This window comes from Zootoca vivipara, chromosome 9 (assembly GCF_963506605.1).
Source record: "Zootoca vivipara chromosome 9, rZooViv1.1, whole genome shotgun sequence".
In the NCBI taxonomy this organism is placed as follows: Eukaryota; Metazoa; Chordata; class Lepidosauria; order Squamata; family Lacertidae; genus Zootoca; species Zootoca vivipara.
In genome coordinates, this window is record NC_083284.1 from 32,552,418 (window position 1) to 32,570,067 (window position 17,650).

Consider the following 17,650-nt stretch of genomic DNA (forward strand, 5'->3'; position numbering starts at 1 on the left):
GTACACCACGACGCTTTATAGCCGTCCTTATCCCACCCGAGCCGCTGGTTAATGTAATTCCGCTTTCGACGTAAATCGGCTGGCGCCGCCCGCGAAAAGAAGGAAGGAAGGAGGACAGGGCCGGGGAAAGAGTCACGTCCAGGCGAGAGGGATGGGGCAGGGGGGAGGTAACGACGCTCAGACAGGGAGACAGAGCCAAGGCAAAGCGATGCTTTTTATAGCCCATAGGGACTAAATCGCATGCAGTGCTGCCTCCTCCGCGGAGGAGCCTTTCGCAGCAGTTCGCTTCTCCGCTAAAGAGGCGAGGCTACAAATACGAATGGGCTCTTTCGAAGAGAGGAGGGTTGTTGCAGGGGAGCTGCTCACACAAACGGACGGAGGAGCCACGCTGCTGCTGCTGCTGCTACTCACAACTCTTTCGAAGAAACGTCACGTCTGCAGCAGTGGCTCGCTCTGGCCGCTAGGAGGAGCCTGCTGCTTACATTTGCCAAGCGCGCGCCGCTTCCCCTGCGGAGCTGGAGGAAACTTAAAACGTCGTGGCGGTAGATATCGTGGATTATTTACCACCAGACCCGTCCAATCTATCTCTCGGCGGCGCATCCCGCTTTCCTCTCCTTTTAAGCGTCGGAGTCAACGACAATGAGATTTTTTTCGAGCGTGCTTGTCCGCGCGCGCGCGCGCGTGTGTAACACTGACACACAGGCAGGGGCGGCTCGGGTGTTCTCTTCGGGGCAGCCAAGGTGCCACACTAAGACAGCGTTTTAAAACCAGGGCGGAGGAAACCGGATAAGCATTCGCCACCAGACGCTCACGCGCGTCCCTTGCCAGTCCGGTGTTGAAATCGACGGCGATTTCTTTCCCGTTAAGTACATAACGGAGGCTGAGGGTGCAGCAGGGTCTCTGATCCGGTGGGGAGGTTCAAAATAGGCACCCTGCAGGCTCCCTTCTCACCCCACCAGCCTCTCCGGCTAAGCCACAGGTCTCTTTTCAGCCGCCGCCCCCCCCCCCGGGTCCCTCCTCCCCTGCTGCCAGCGTGTGACGCTGCCGCGGTTTTCCTTTTGGCTCTGTCTGGCCGCCCGTAAATTTACTGCAGCTGTGAAAGGACTAGCCATTTTGTCTGTCGCTCCCCTCCACCCCCCTTTTTTTTGCTGGCAACCCAGGGTTTTAACTGCTCAAAGACAGGAGGACCCATTCAGGTGAAAATAAGCGGAGGAGGAGGAGGAGGAGGAGGAGGAGAGCAGCCTGCAGTGAAGAGAAGGATGCGCGCAGCTAGGCAGGGAAGGATGCTTAAAAATGGGTGGCTGGCGGCGAGAGGCAGACGAGGCGGGGAAAGGAGGAGAGGGAGACGGCCGTGGCGGCGGCAGCCGTTTTCGCGAGAAGAAAGATTCCCCGGGAGGCTGGGGCTATTGGAGTCGGAGACGGACTATTATACACGGGGAAGTCATGCTTGTACAGATCTAGGGTCATGCCTCTTCTACTACCAGCCCCGTCCCCAATCGAATATTGCAATTGCTTCTTAAATATCCTTTCCGAAATCCTTTCTTGCGCTTTTACACCATCTTGGCCAAATGGACCCTCAGCCCGAATTACTGAGCGGGCTTAGAGCCAAGGCATAAAGCGGCTGCAAATCAAAAGGCTATCCTCCTCCAGGGGACACCAGGCATTCGATAATGTGTGCTATGCTTTGCCAAAGGGCTCGCTTGTACATTTTCAAGTAACCAGCCCCAAATTATAATGCATCATAAAGAAAAGCGCCCGCCTCTGGTCCGCGTCTGCGGCTGGGGACCGAGAAGCTGATTCGAATCGACTTCGAGAGAGATGTCGAACGTTAGAATCCGTACACACGGATCCATTGCCCCCGCCCCCGCATATGTCTTTAGAAAGCAAGATACAGTAGTTCTGGAAGCACTGTGGGAATGGTCTACAGAGGCTGCCGTTTACAAGCCACTTACTCCGGAGCAATCAGGTAGCGGTCACCCACTTGTAGCCCGAGAGCACTAGTTTCGGTGGCCATTTCCGATTGACTCTGCATTGATTTTAGACGTGAGGGCAACTTGGAGGAATGACTTGTGGGTACATTTCCCATCCTGTGACGTCAAACCATCATAGCTGCCAAGTTATCCCTTTTTTTAAGGGATTTTCCCTTATGCTGAATAGGCTTCCTCGCGAGAAAAGGGAAAACTTGGCAGCTATGCAAACCATCCCCTGAAATCCTAAACCCTTTGCTTCAGACAGAGGAGCTTCGCTGAAGCACTACCCAGTGTGTAAGCCTATGCACGCCTACTTGCAAGTAAGCGCGTTGAGTTCAATAGGGCTCCCTTCCAGGTAAGGGAAGCGTAGGGCTCGGTGTAGCTTACTTCCGAGTAATAGAAGATCGTACTGTAAAAATGACGTGAGAGCATTTAGTTCCTGAGCTGCATTTTGCACTTTGGCAGGCCACTTCCTACCTTCTCTTTGATTCCGCTCCTCAAATGTAATAAATTATGACGCTCTGCGAGTGGACGGGGGCTGGGGTGTTAGACACAACAACGACCCGGGAACGTCCTTTCCTTCCAGCGCGAAGATGCTCTTAGGGAGGCGAGCGGGAGCCTCTCCCGGCTCCGGGAAGTTAAAAGATTAACGTGCAACAATAAGGCGCAAAGGCAAGGCAGCGTTGCGCCAAGGGAGCACCTACGTTCAGTTGCTATAGTGCAATTCCTCTGCGTAAAGGAGCCTTTAGTCATTGCGCGAAGGCAGGAGAGCCAACCGTAGTAAACAGACACTGTCCCGCGGGGCGTCGAACGGGGGATTTCACCAGTTCGCTTTTTTTAGCCCCGCTGATCGTAATCTCTTCCACCATCACTGCCTCCAAAGCACTTAAAAAAAGAAAAAAAAAGAAATCCCAACTCGGAAAGATGCTCAACTCGGCAAAACTTCTGAGTATAGGCTAGAGTCCTCGACAGTGGGAGAAAAAGTTTGGTAGTCTGTCCATTCACAAGTTTCACCCCTCCCACCCCAAATTTTAGCCAAAGCATGTCGCCCCATAGTCTTCTTTCATCAGTAGCTAGGAAGGCTGTTAACAAGGTAATGAGCCACAGGAGCCAACTCCTAAGGGTCATTGCACCCCCATAAAATATTTGAGGGTGTCCCTTCAAGTTGATGAGCATTGACATTCAAATGGGGTGTGCGTGTGTGCGTGCGCGCACTGGGTCATGTGATCGATTATGCAGGGTGGGGCTTAAATGGGGGACCCCCAATATTTTATTCAAGTTGGCACCCCTGCTCCCCACTTCCACAATTCTAGCAAGGGACACTGGTTATAATCAAACTCACTAACCATTTAAGCACTTATATTTAAACTCGGGCACACAGGATAACCAACGGTGGTGCCCTCCAGGAGTTAAGGACTACAGTTCCCATCAGCCTTGCTCACTGGCAAAGCTGGCTGAGGCTGATGGGAGTTGGAGTCCATAACATCCGGAGGGCACCATGTTGGCTACCCTTGCAGTATGCTTTCGTAGTAATATGTTTGAATATTGCCTTGCATAGGATGGACTCTCTAATCCACAATTATTATTATTTTAAAGCAACAACAAAACCACATCCCATCAAATTCTTGGCTAGACATAGAAACAGAGTCAGACTATTGGTCTATCTAGCTCAGGATGATCTCTACTGACTGGCAGCGCCTCTGCAGAATTTCAGACAGGAAACTTCCCCAGCTGGACCTGGGTGCGGTGGGGATTGAACCTGCAACCTTCTGTTCTGCCCTGCCACTGAGCCGTAGCAGGTGCGATGTTCATAGTGGCATAGGTGGCCCGTGGATAAATTCGTTCACCATATATTGTTTTTCAGTGTCATCATCTCTCTGCGAGCGCTTGTTTTGTGAAATCGATTAGAAGATAAATGCTTGCTGTTGAGGGACACCCCCCCCCCCAAAAAAAGCCACAGCAGGCAGTTGGTGGAAACTCCAAGTGGCTCTCCATTGCGTGTCAAAGACGATCCGGCAAAGGAAAATCAAACCGCGGGGAAAATAAAAATAAGTACTGTAAAGGGAAATATTTGTCAAGTTTTCCTTGTTGGCGATGCTTTCCAGAGCAGAAAGGTACCGAAATAGGCAAAGGCGAAAGGGAAAGTCGGCAGCAGGTGGAAATTCCATCTCCACGGAGCAGCTTGTTTATTAGCGTCATGGTTTGCATTGATGACGAGAGGTGATCTCCTCGCTCAGGAGCCGCGACAGGGGAATAGTAACTTTCCGAGGCAGAGATTCCCCGGCAAGCGCCTCGGGAGTGGAAGGGCTCTTCTCTCTGCCAGAGACCGGCGCGCACGCGCGCACGCGCGCCCTCGCGCCGAGTAGACTGGAGCGCCGGGTTCTCCCGGGCTCCCTCCCTCCCTCCTCCTCCTCCCTCTTTGCTCCGTGACGACGCCTGCTGGACGTGCGGCACATCCAATGGGCTGACGGCCTGGGGCTGTGACGGCGAGGCGATTGGTTGGCAGGAGCAGGTCGCTGCGCAAAAACAGAAAAGCCGAGCGCTCCGAGCTCAGAAACTGCCTGCCGAGATCGCGGGAGCTGGTGCTCGGGACAGGAGGCGGGCGAGCGAGCGAGCTAGCGCGAGGAGCTGCAGTGAATGTGCTTGCAAGCCAGCGAGAAAGAGGCAAAGCAGCCGAGGAGGAGACGGCGGAAGGAAACTGAGCGCAAAGGCATGCAAGGAAGAGCTGGGGATTTAAGAGCATCTCAGCAAAGCCCCGGGGAAATTCAGGGAATTTAAAGTTTGGGGCTGCCGCTTTTCTCCCCATCCTTCCGCTGGCTGTCATATTTTTGTGGCTCTCTTAAGAAAACGAGAGAGAGAGGACCTTTCCCGTCTCTCATGCTTTTTTCTTCATCGGAAGGGGGCATGCCCATCGCTTCTTCCCGCAGCCTTCCGCGCTCCCGCTCCGACCAGGAAGCCCAACGGAGGACAATCTTGAAACCGACCAGTTCCTCGGGATTTGCCGTGGCTACCGCTGCCTCCAGCGCCTCTCCGGCTGCCGCGGTGCAGTGCCCGGACTCTGGGAATAAATTAAAGCGGGCTCCTGTGTCTATATAGCCACCTACCTATTGCCTCCAGTTGGTCATTTCTTGCGAAGATCACCGATGAGGTGGGAGCTCGGCTTGGCTCCCTCCCGTGCCCATCTTGGGTGATATTTCTCCTCCTCCTCCTCCCCCCAGCTACCCCCACCTCAATTTTTAAATTTATTTTAAAGAAAGGCGATGGGGGAGGAAAGAGAACATGAAGGGAAAGGAATAATAAATCCTTTCTAAAGCTCCCATCAATCTCTGGCGCTCCCTCCCCTCCCTCCCCGCACAGACACGGTGTTTCTCGAAGGAGGAGGTTATTTTTTCTCCTTTTCCTGGAGAAGGGGGAAGTGTTAGCGTCGGGGAGGGGGGGAAATCTCTTTTCCCCTTTTGGAGATGGTCGTGCTATTCGTCTTTGCCTTAATCTGGATGGTGCAGGGAGCCCTTTCGCAGCTTCATTACACGGTGCAGGAGGAGCAAGAGCATGGCACTTTCGTGGGGAATATCGCCGAAGATCTGGGCTTGGACATTACAAAACTTTCCGCTCGCCGCTTCCAGACGGTGCCCAATTCGCGGAGCCCTTACCTGGACCTCAACCTGGAGACCGGGGTGCTGTACGTGAACGAGAAGATCGACCGCGAGCAGATCTGTAAGCAGAGCCCGTCGTGCCAGCTGCACCTCGAAGTCTTCCTGGAGAACCCGCTGGAGCTCTTCCGCGTCGAGATCGAAGTGCTGGACATCAACGACAACCCGCCCGCCTTCCCGGAGCCCGACCTGACGGTGGAGATCTCGGAGAGCGCCACGCCAGGCACCCGCTTCCCCTTGGAGAGCGCCTTCGACCCGGATGTGGGCACCAACTCGTTGCGCACCTACGAGATCACCCCCAACGGCTACTTCTCGCTGGACGTACAGACGCAGCCCGACGGCAACCGCTTCGCCGAGCTGGTGCTCTCCAAGCCGCTGGACCGCGAGCAGCAGGCGGTGCACCGCTACGTGCTGACGGCCGTGGATGGCGGGCAGCCCCAGCAGCGCACAGGCACAGCCCTGCTCACCATCCGCGTGCTGGACTCTAACGACAACGTGCCCGCCTTCGAGCAACCCGTCTACACGGTCGCCTTGCCCGAGAACTCGCCGCCGGGCACGCTGGTGCTGCAGCTCAACGCCAGCGACCCGGATGAGGGCCAGAATGGCGAGATCATCTACTCTTTCAGCAGCCACATCTCGGCCCGCGCGCGCGAGCTCTTCGGCATCTCGCCGCGCACGGGCCGCCTCGAGGTGAACGGCGAGCTGGACTTCGAGGAGAGCAGCGTGTACCAGGTGTACGTGCAAGCCAAGGACCTGGGCCCCAACGCCGTGCCCGCCCACTGCAAAGTGCTGGTGCGGGTGCTCGACGCCAACGACAACGCGCCCGAGATCAGCTTCTCCACCGTCAAGGAGGCCGTGAGCGAGGCGGCCGCGCCGGGCACCGTGGTGGCTCTGTTCAGCGTGTCCGACCGCGACTCTGAGGAGAACGGGCAAGTGCAGTGCGAGTTGCTGCAGGGCGACGCGCCTTTCCGTCTGAAGAGCTCCTTCAAGAACTACTACACCATTGTCACCGAAGGGCCCCTGGACCGCGAGCAGCCCGGGGGAGACGCGTACACGCTGACGGTGGTAGCCCGGGACCTGGGCGAGCCGGCGCTGAGCACCAGCAAGTCCATCCAGGTGCGCATCAGCGACGTGAACGACAACGCGCCGCGCTTTTCGCAGCCTGTCTACCAGGTCTACGTGAGCGAGAACAACGTGCCTGGCGCGTACATCTACGCTGTGAGCGCCACTGACCGCGACCAGGGCGCCAACGCGCAGCTGGCCTACTCCATCCTCGACAGCCAGATCCAGGGCATGTCGGTGTTCACCTACGTGTCTATCAACTCCGAGAACGGCTTCCTGTACGCCTTGCGCTCCTTCGACTACGAGCAGCTCAAGGAGTTCAGCTTCCAGGTGGAAGCCCGCGACGCGGCGGGCGGAGGCGGAGGACCCGACGACCCCGACGTTGAGCAAGCTCTGGCCGGCAACGCGACAGTCAACATCGTAGTGGTGGACCAGAACGACAACGCGCCCGCCATCGTCAGCCCGCTGCCCGGGCGCAATGGCACACCGGCGCGGGAGGTGCTTCCCCGCGGCGCCGAGCCGGGCTATCTGGTGACCCGCGTGGCGGCCGTGGACGCGGACGACGGCGAGAACGCGCGCCTCACCTACAGCATCGCGCGCGGCAACGAGGCCAGCCTGTTCCGCATGGACTGGCGCACGGGCGAGCTGCGCACCGCGCGCAAGGTGCCCGCCAAGCGCGACGCGCAGCGCCCCTACGAGCTGGTCATCGAGGTTCGCGACCACGGGCAGCCGCCGCTCTCCTCCACCGCCGCCCTGCACGTGGTCTTGGTGGACAGCGCCGTGGAGAGGCAGGGCGCGGGAGGCGGCGGAGGCGGCGCAGGGGCCGGCGGGGGGCTGGGTCCCGGGGGCGCTGGGGGTCCCGGAGGAGAGCACCGGCCCAGCCGCTCGGGGGGCGGCGCCGGCGGCGAGACATCCCTGGACCTGACTCTGATCCTCATCATCGCGCTGGGCTCGGTCTCCTTCATCTTCCTGCTGGCCATGATCGTGCTGGCCGTGCGCTGCCAGAAGGAGAAGAAGCTCAACATCTACACGTGCCTGGCCAGCGACTGCTGCCTCAGCTGCTGCTGCTGCTGCCCCTGCTGCAGCCGCCAAGCGCGGGCGCGCAAGAAGAAGCTCAGCAAGTCCGATATCATGCTCGTGCAGAGCTCCAACGTGCCCAGCAACCCGGCCCAGGTGCCCGTCGAGGAGTCGGCCAGCTTCGGCTCCCACCACCACAACCAGAACTACTGCTACCAGGTCTGCCTCACCCCCGAGTCGGCCAAGACCGACCTGATGTTCCTCAAGCCCTGCAGCCCTTCCCGCAGCACCGACGCCGAGCACAACCCTTGCGGGGCCATCGTCACGGGATACACCGACCAGCAGCCCGACATCATCTCCAATGGCAGTATATTGTCCAGCGAGGTAAGGCGGCTGGCTGCCCTCCGGGCTTCTCACAACCTCAGGAGCCACTTACTGCAAGGGCACTACTCTCCCCCCCTTTGCTGTAGCCCTCACTATCTTTTGCTAGATTTACAACATGCCTGCCTTTCCTCCCTGGAACTGCAGGTGGCATATGTTGTTCTCCATACCCATTTTATCCTCACAACAACCTTTTGAGGTAGACCAGGCTGAATGATAATCACCAAATGAGCTTCATGGGTAAAAAGAGTTTTAAATCTAGGTCTCACCTGCTCCTAGTCTGATACCCTTATATATCCTACTGACTCTTGAGCTGTAACAGTTACAAACTATCAGTGTTGGAACCTGATGCACTTAAATCAGGTGGAAGTTCGAAGGTGGTCAAGTGAAGAGTAAACAAATATTTACTCATAACTAAGTCACATTGCCTTCTGGGGGGGGGGGCTTACTCCTGAGCAGCTGCACATAGAACTCTCACTTAACTGGTTGCATATTTTTTTTCTTATTATTAATGTTACTACTGGTATTACTACTGGTATTAAGAGTTACTAGTACTGACTTGCCTTATAATCTCCCTGCTCAAATGCTTACAGGTCTCCAGACTGTCATTTATTAATTGGCACTATCAACCTGCTGCTCAGTTCAGTAAGTTCCCTTCAGTGGACTGTAGATTACTACTACAGTTGTGGCAAGTAGTAGCAAATGAGTAGTCAGCTGATTTATGCCCTCTCTCCAGCAACACATGCATTTCTAGCCACTGGACTGCCATCAAACTGCAGTGCAGCTTTCCTTTATCTGCACCATCTCTAATTTCTTCCCCGTTACTGTATTTAGGCTGTAATGAACTTTTCCTGGGGGAAAGTTCCACTGAACATAAGGCGACTTACTTTTGTGTAGACATGCCTTGTCCACCTTATCTCTATCTCTCCCTCCCCCCCTCTCTCACACACCCTTCTAAATAGCCATCTTGCTCCATCCTGATGCAGGGCAGGCTACTTGGACAGCTCTGTGTGTTTTGAGGCACCTTTTGGTTTCAGCCAGTAAGTAGCTTCTTTTCAGAGGCAGAAGCAATTGTGCACTGGGGAGCATCTTAGAAATGGTTGCAGCCAAGCGCCCACACTATGTGCATTTGAATGAAGCTAGCCTAGCTTCTTCCTTTTCTATATCAAAGCAACACAGCCCTGGGTCAGCTGCCAGTTTTCATTTTCCCTCAGTGCAGACCAATCCATGCATGTCAGGGGAATTTTTTTGCTGTCCGTTTGGCCCTTTAGTTATTTTATTACTCCTTTCAGGAACAGCAAATCTGAAATAGTTTCTGTAATGATGCTTCTATTCAATGCAGTAAAGTGTGTGTGTTTTAATTAAAAAGCTGCCATTTACATCTCAAAGTGCCTGCATGTATGATTACGGTTGTGGGGGGAGGGGTGGGATTTCTTGTGGTGGTTATGAAAATCTAACTATCAGGCAGTGATTTCAATTAATTCAAGAATTAAGGATTTATTAATTAACTTTTCATGACTCTAGCAGAGTGGTTCCATATGAAGCATTTTTTGTTATAAAAGAGCCATCTCAAAAGAATGCAACTGAAAGCTTCTATCAAAGCTTAACATTCTGCCATATTATGCATGTTTTGTGTTACCCTGGTGTGTAAAGAATTTTTGCAGATCACATAATCTGGACTTAACATTCTTCGATTAAAATGTGGTCTGCTGGGTATTTAATTGAGTGTATACTCTCTGTGTCTATTACTGAGAGAAAACAGTGATTTGCACCTTGGAGAAACCAATGAAGAATTTTTGATAATATTTGAAAAATTGTTCTTCTAGAACTTAGGAAGAAATATTCTCCTTGTTCACCTTTTAAAAAAATAAATAAATTTGTATTTCTTCTTTCCATATGCTGCAATGAAATACACAGTGGTGTTCAAATTGTGGGTTTATTATTCAGAATAAATAGTAGCTCATTTGACATTTTACACCCATTGCTATTCAATATAGGCATGGAATTCAAGAGTAATATTTTTTTATTTGCCTTAGGGCTAATATTTCAGACCGTGCCAATGTAAGGGAAGTAAGGAACTCAGATACACCAGCGATACTTGTTTCTTGTGTATTAAATGGCTTAACTATAATGCACTTATAGATCCATTATAATAATTATAGATACATAAACTGGTTTTGCCTGCAAAAAACACACTGGGAGTTCAATTATTTTTTCTAATTATTTTTCTAGACTAAACACCAGCGTGCAGAGCTCAGTTATCTAGTTGATAGACCACGGCGGGTAAACAGGTAGGACCTCCTGATTTCCTAAATTATGGCCCTAATTTTGCACAACCTGAGATGTATTTCAGCAAGTATGAAGGAGGACGTGGAAATGTGTTTACTGCAGATGTCGAATAATAGCTGGGGAATATAAAAATGAATTTGTTCAGACAGGAACATAAAGCAAAATAAATCGGCACTGAATGAACACCTTTGAATTATGGCTTTTGGTGGGTCTTGCAGAGATTACCTGAAAAGAGAGTGGAATCTCATTTTGTGCTGGTCTGAAACGTGCTTCAAATACTTATGAGCCTCTCTTCAAGAACTGGCATATTGTATTGACTTCTCTGTGCAGAAATTAGCTTCCCAGTTTAAGCAAATTCAGCCAAATTATTCATAACAACTCTGTAGCACAGGCAGTGTAATAATGGCTACTGACTGTCCAGATGGATTATTAATGCCTGGAAGTACAAGTTTTGTTTCTGATGGAAAGAGCTTCTCAACAGCAACAGCAACAGCAGCAGCAGTGCTGTGAGCGGGAGGTCTGGCTGAGTGCAGCTCCACATGTGGCCATGTGATGGCAGAAGAATGTTTTATGACTTTCCCTTTTTCCTGGGTGTTCAAATATTAAGCGCTTTTTTATGTTTCTAGTTCTGCATTCCAGGAAGCAGACATAGTAAGCTCTAAGGACAGTGGTCATGGAGACAGTGAGCAAGGAGACAGCGATCATGACGCCACTAATCGAGGTCAATCCTCTGGTAAGTCTGATAAGGGGGAATCTAAATATTTGATCTTTTAATAAGCAAGGCAGCAAGGGCAATTACAGATAGATAAATAAATAATAGGCCCGAAAGTAATGGGATACAGAGTGTTTGTTGTCTTTTTCTGCAGATGCATGGATGGGTTTGAAGAGTGTTCTATTTAATACATATTTATGTGTGTGTGTGATTTGAAAAAGAAGGCACCACAACCTTGGCTTGCTCTTGAGAGCTACAGAGTTTTGGTGTGTTGAACTGTGTGGTGGACTTTCCTTGCCTGTTAGAGGTACAGAGGTACTGACACATTTGGGAGCTGGCAGAAAAAGATCCTCTGAAAAGCTGTTGAGAAGATTTCAAAGCAGTTTGCAGCATCAACTGGATAGCAGGCTTTGTTGAGTGATGCACAAGGAGTGATGCACAAGGAGTGTGCCCCTAGGGGTTTGAATGAGAAAGAGCGAGGCAGCAAAAGAGTCATGATTGAATGACAGTTGGGTGGTGAAAGTTTGTGTGTGTGTGTGTGTGTGTGTGTGTGTGTGTGTGTGTGTGGTGATCAGTAGCGTCTCACAGGGTATCTTGAATATGTGATGCCTTGCACTTTCTATCTCGTTAACCTGGCTTTTATAAGCCAATAAGGACGAGATGGTTGGACAGTGTTCTCGAAGCTACGAACATGAGTTTGACCAAACTGTGGGAGGCAGTGCAAGACAGGAGTGCCTGGCGTGCTATGGTCCATGGGGTCACGAAGAGTCGGACACGACTAAACGACTAAACAACAACAACAAGTGGGGGTGCATCTAATTGTGATATTTGGATTCATGATTGTGTGGTACATGGTGATTTGATCTTCACCGGCTTCTGGATGAAAAGAGAGCATAGTCTTGTGGTGGAGCTGCTTCCACCAGTTTGAGAGGAGGCAATGATTCTTTTGGCATTTACGTGGGTGTCATGCACACCCTACAGGATTCAGTGCCAGCTGTTTCTGAATGGTCATCAGCTGAGGTCTTGGAATCCAATATTTGTATTAATAAAGGTCAAGTCATAAAAGTCAAAGGGGCTTCCTGTTGGTTGTTACAGCCATACCTTGCAAGGTGATCCTCTGAGGAAGTGTGTATGTCTCTCTTGCTAGAACAGCCTTCCTCAGCTGGGTCGCTTCCAAATGTTTTGGACTACATCTCCCATGAGCACCAGCCAGTGCTGGCTAGGGAGCTGTAGTCCAAACCATCTGGAGAGAGGACCCATCTGGGGAAGGCTGCCCTAAAAGACATGCAGGTGAATCCCACTCTACTCAATTTCCTCAGAAGCAGTGAGAGACTGGGTGGAGGCTGGCTGGTTGGTTTTTCAGCCCTTTGCTCTTCCAAGTGTGTTGTTTCTTTTGCTACGAGAAGCCTGGGTGCGTTGTAAGACAGGGTTGGGGGGGGGGAGAGAGAGGAAAGCCTGTTCAAGGGCTGCTTTATATTACTGCAAGTCATTAATATGCAGACCTAATGAGACTTGAGGAAAGCCAAGAGCCTCTGAGCTCCCTGCTCCTTGCAGGGCTTCATGCTTAGTGAACAGAGCATCTATTTTGTGTCTGGGAACCTGACAACAAAACAGCTCTTGCCAGAAGTTTACATTGGAACACAGAGCCGCTCCCCCCCCCTTTCTCTCTCTATATCTGGGATATGGATCCCCCTACCCCCAACTTCCAAATATGTGCATTTTAGGCTCCTTCCTCCTCCAAGCTAGCCCTGGTTTCTTTGCATCATTTCAGAGGCAGCAGTGCTCAAGCATGTTAAAATCCCCCTTTGCCCTCATCTCCCTGCCTGCTTCCTCCCCACCCCCTCCCAACACACATTTTATTGCGGTACTCATCTCTCTGAACATTTCAATCAGTTTATTCTCTCAACATAATGAACCATAATAACCAAATAGGAGAGAAAAGAATAAACATCTGTACAAAGGCCTGGAATGGAGAGGCAGAATGCGGGAATATAATCATCGTAATGCACATCAAGCAAAAAGCCATTTTAGTTGAGAAGCATCTACCAGTGTACAACACTTAGCTTTTTGTTGTTGCTGTTCTGTGTGTGTTTTTAATGGATTATCTGAAATTAGGATATTTATGATGACCTGAGACTTTTTATCTGTTCTTGCATTGCCCATATGCATTGATGCTATTTATTTCACAACATAGGGTCCAAACTTTAAAGGCTTGGTTTTGTTTTAATCTAGTTATTTGTGATTTCAACGCTAAAACCCAACGAGCTAAAATGCTTGAATTAAAACCAATTCTGATCCATTTACTTAAAAAACCCCACATGGTCTGTGGTATTCTTGATTTGTAGACTTGCCTGTTAAATTACAGGCTTGCGCAAATAAAGTGGAGAGGAATAAATTATATTGAACAATTTCTTTTGAGTCTAATTAGATTTAACATTTTGAATCGAAACTTTGACTTAAATTAATAATTGAAATAACCAGTTTTGAGAAATCACTGCTAGGCATTTATGGCTATCGGTTTGCATAAGGATTTTTGTGGAATACTGACACTGTGTGAATCCGTATTCATGGAGTGTCCTGGAACACCTCACCTTACTCCTGTGTCTTTGGGATACATATATTAGGCTCTTTGATAAATGCAAGACTTTCATTTTCTTCACATAGGTCACATTTTCCCTAGCACCCGTTCTATCAAGTGAATCCTGCTTTCACTCTCACTCCCGTCCATTTTGCCTGGTTTATTCTATGAAGGAGAGGGAACTAGTTGTCTTAGAACTTCAGTAGCTAACAACGATCTAGAGGAGTGTTCAAGGGCACTGTATATTTTCTCATATATATATATATATATATATATATATATATATATATATATATATATATATATATGCATGTATATGCATATGTATATGAATGAAAAACAACAAAATTATAATGCATTGAAAAAGGCTCTATATATGATGCAGCCAAATAGGAATATGTAAATAAATGAATTTAGTTGTTTCAGGCTCCAACTTCATCAGTATTCTAAATATAAAAAAATAAGAGGCTAAAGCTGGAATATTTAACTATCTCTGTCTTATTATCCACTTGTTCACATAGACAGGTGTGTGTGCTTGCATTATTTATTTGTGGATGTAGAAGTTATTCTAGCTGTAGCAAATGACCACAATGTCTTTCTAATCCCAGCTTCCACTTTTGCTTTTAAAAATAGTTCATTTTCACTCTTAACATTATTACTACATGTCTCCTAATGCTGCTCTCTCGCCTTCATATTTTGCTTGTTTTACTGATTCTGTTTAGTTTCATTTCATTCCAGGAGTGCTTGCATAATAGCACTACATCAGTGATCTAAAACTGCTAATAAATGAAGTCACCTGCAAATTAATTAATTAATAAATACATTGCTCTCAAGCCCTTTTCATTTATGCCCTGTGTCTAGCATCAGGTAGAAGAAAATGCTGTAGTGTTCACTTTAGAGATGTCAGGTGTTTGTGGCAAGCTTGGAGAAAATGGTTCTTAGGGTAACGTCAGCAGCAATGCATAGCAACAATGGACCTGGTGTGAATCCTGCCTCTTGCACTATGAATTCACTAGGTAGCCTTAGGCAAGCCATTCACAGCATCTAACCCCTTTATCTTCAAATATGCACACAGTATACTTAGGTACACTGTAGGATTGCTGTAAAAGTGTTGCAGCAAGATAATCCTTGTGAAGTGCTGGAAACATTGGAAAATAATATACAAATATTTAAGGTTGTATACAGTTGGTGTATACCAGGGGTCCCCAAACTAAGGCCCAGGGGCCGGATGCGGCCCAATCGCCTTCTAAATCCGGCCCGCGGATGGTCTGGGAATCAGCATGTTTTTACATGAGAATAATGTGTCCTTTTATTTAAAATGCATCTCTGGGTTATTTGTGGGGCCTGCCTGGTGTTTTTACATGAGTAGAATGTGCCCTTTTATTTAAAATGCATCTCTGGGTTATTTGTGGGGCATAGGAATTCGTTCAATTTTTTTCCAAACTATAGTCCGGCCCCCCACAAGGTCTGAGGGACAGTGGACTGTCTGCTGAAAAAGTTTGTTGACCCCTGGTGTATACTAACTGCAGTTGATGGAAGTCAGTTAGTGGACCAAAGAGGGAGGTGATTCCTACTGTAGCTCCCTGTGTCCACAGGTCTTCTCTACAGGGTCCACCAAAACCCTGAAGCAGATTCGGAGAGAAATGGGGGCCAAAAATTATCTCCTTCCCCATTCCACTGACAGATGCCTTCTGTTAGCTGATGTATACCAATTGGTATCCTTAGAATACCACCCTTAGAATGTGCTATATACAGCTACTAAATATACCCAGATCCCCCCTTTTTCATTAAGTGTTTCAGCACAACCGCACATTACCTAATGCGACTAAGCTTAACAGTGCCGTCCTATAGATGTATAGTCATTGAGTTAAATGAAGCTTACTTCCAGATAAGTGGGTCTATGATTGCCTCCTTAATACATGTAATTGAAAGAATCCCATATTATTTCCCTATGTCGAAAGCGAAAGCCGTCTGAAACAACCTTCCTATGAAGCCAGGCTTCAAAGTTGGGGGCTTTTAAATTTTTTTGGGGGGGGGGGAGTCAGCGGGGAACATGATTTTGTGGTATGAAATTATTTATGGTGGGAAGAAAGTGGATAAAAGTTTTTCTCACTCTCTTATACTGCTGGAACCCATTCCCCTTCAACAAACCTGAATTTTGGAATACCGTACTTGGGAGAGCCAAAAGGAAGCACTTCTTCACACATCCCATAGTTGAACGATGGCATGTGCTACTGCAAGATGTAGTGATGGCCACCAGTCTGGATTTGGACAGCTTGAAAAGGGAGGAATTTGCAGAGGATAAGGCTATTAGTCATATATTCAAGGAGGATGCCAACCACAAGGAAGATAAGACTATCAGTGACTACTTGCCACTTGTTCTACTGAACACCAGTTGCTAGGGATCTTGTGCTATTGGAGAGTGCTGTTCGGTTGTATTTAAGTAATTCCTACTCAAAGTAGACTCAGGGAAATTAATGAGTCTAACTTAGTTATAGCCATTAACTTGAACGGGTCTATGTTGAGTAGGACCAGCATCTTCCCAGTGTGTTTGTGTCCTGCTTATGGGCTTCCTATAGACATCTGGTTAGCCACTATGAGAACAGAATGTGTCATCCAGCAGGGCTTCCCTTATTTTCTTACGTTCTGTTCACACTGCCTGAATTTCCATCCCTCTGTGTTGAATTACAGGTTTTAAACACATTGGACATGGCTTTGCCTTCTTGTACTCTGTAAAGCATAATGGACACCAATGGCTTCATACCAGTACGACATAATATTATATATTTTTTTTGTTTCCTGAAAGATGGAATGGTATATGATCTAAACAGAAGGGTCCAATTCCTTGCTGTAACTCACTGAAGTATTGTGGACTAGTTATTTGATTGAGATCAATTACAGCTCAGGAAAATCATTGGACTGTTCAGTATATTCCCCACACTTAATGATTTTTTTTTAAAAAAAAAAGAAAGAAAATGTTTTTTATTAGGGTTTTAGAGGGGGGAGGAATCTCAAGAGTGTAAAATAAAAAGAAAAAAAAATCAACAGGAAGAATACAACAAAAGGAGAGAGAGGTTTGGGGGGAAAGACCCCAAAGTCAACAAATGAATCCTCATGCAGTAATTTTAGTGTGGACAATAAATCTGACGCAAAGTAAGGGTGCTAGATTGTGACTTTAGGTGATAAAAATTGCGGTAGCTTTTGGCAGGATGTGCTCCATTTAATAAATACTTTCTGCATGTAGAATTACCCCCTGAAGATAAATCTTTTCAGGAGTGCAGCTAGTGGTGTGTGCATGCCTCTCTCTTGGTGTGTGTGTGTGTGTGTGTGTGTGTGTGTGTGTGTGTGTGTGTTTTAATCTATGAGTAATTAAGTTCTTGGCTTCCCTTCTGAGACTTCCAGCATAGGTGCTAAGTACCACTCTCTGTGTTTGTTTGCATTTATGTTGTGTGATATGAGCACCTGTCTGCCAGGACTTGGACCTCAGCCACCACCTCATTGCTTCTAGATGGTTCACGAAATAAAAATACAAAGATTATGCTGATTTAAGAAGGCTAGATTTTTCATAGGGCAAGAAGAAGGCAAGGGATTTTCTCAAACTTGAACATACGGTAGTTGCAGTACAGAATAATACAAAAATGGACTTTGATTGATGGCTTTTCTTTTGGGCACAGATGCGAATGGAACAGGGATAGAGTGAGTGTCCAGTGTGTGATTGGCTGTACTGCAAGGATTTATGTTTAATTTTTGTTTTTAAATCTTTGCTTGCATCTGAGCATCTTAAGGGAATTGCCATTAAAAAGCCAATGACCAAGGGTGTGTGTGTGTGTGTGTGTGTGTGTGTGTGTGTGTGTAATTTCACAGGATTCTCTTGACAAGGGATTTGAGAAACAATTCTTAGCTGCTCAGATAAGAACCAACAGGGTTCAATTCTAGGAATTGGAAAGAGAATTGCATGGCTGTTACTGTGTGGAGAATGAGAAATGAAAAT

General features: G+C 48.4%; 1 protein-coding gene across 5 annotated transcripts in view; it reads left to right on the forward strand.

The window, feature by feature from the left end:
* Positions 1 to 4,536: 4,536 nt before the first annotated feature.
* The window catches only part of PCDH10 (protocadherin 10), a 58,144-nt gene continuing 45,030 nt past the window's right edge, over positions 4,537 to 17,650 (forward strand). For 4 of the 5 annotated variants that reach the window (XM_035112392.2, XM_035112393.2, XM_035112395.2 and 1 more), the window contains exons 1-3: positions 4,537 to 8,083; positions 10,313 to 10,371; positions 10,996 to 11,102. In XM_035112392.2, coding sequence (XP_034968283.2) covers positions 5,432 to 8,083; positions 10,313 to 10,371; positions 10,996 to 11,102 — 2,818 coding nt within the window. In that variant the 5' untranslated portion in view covers positions 4,537 to 5,431. The remainder of the gene's footprint in view (positions 8,084 to 10,312; positions 10,372 to 10,995; positions 11,103 to 17,650) is intronic. The other variant, XR_004692419.2, reaches the window with a different exon arrangement.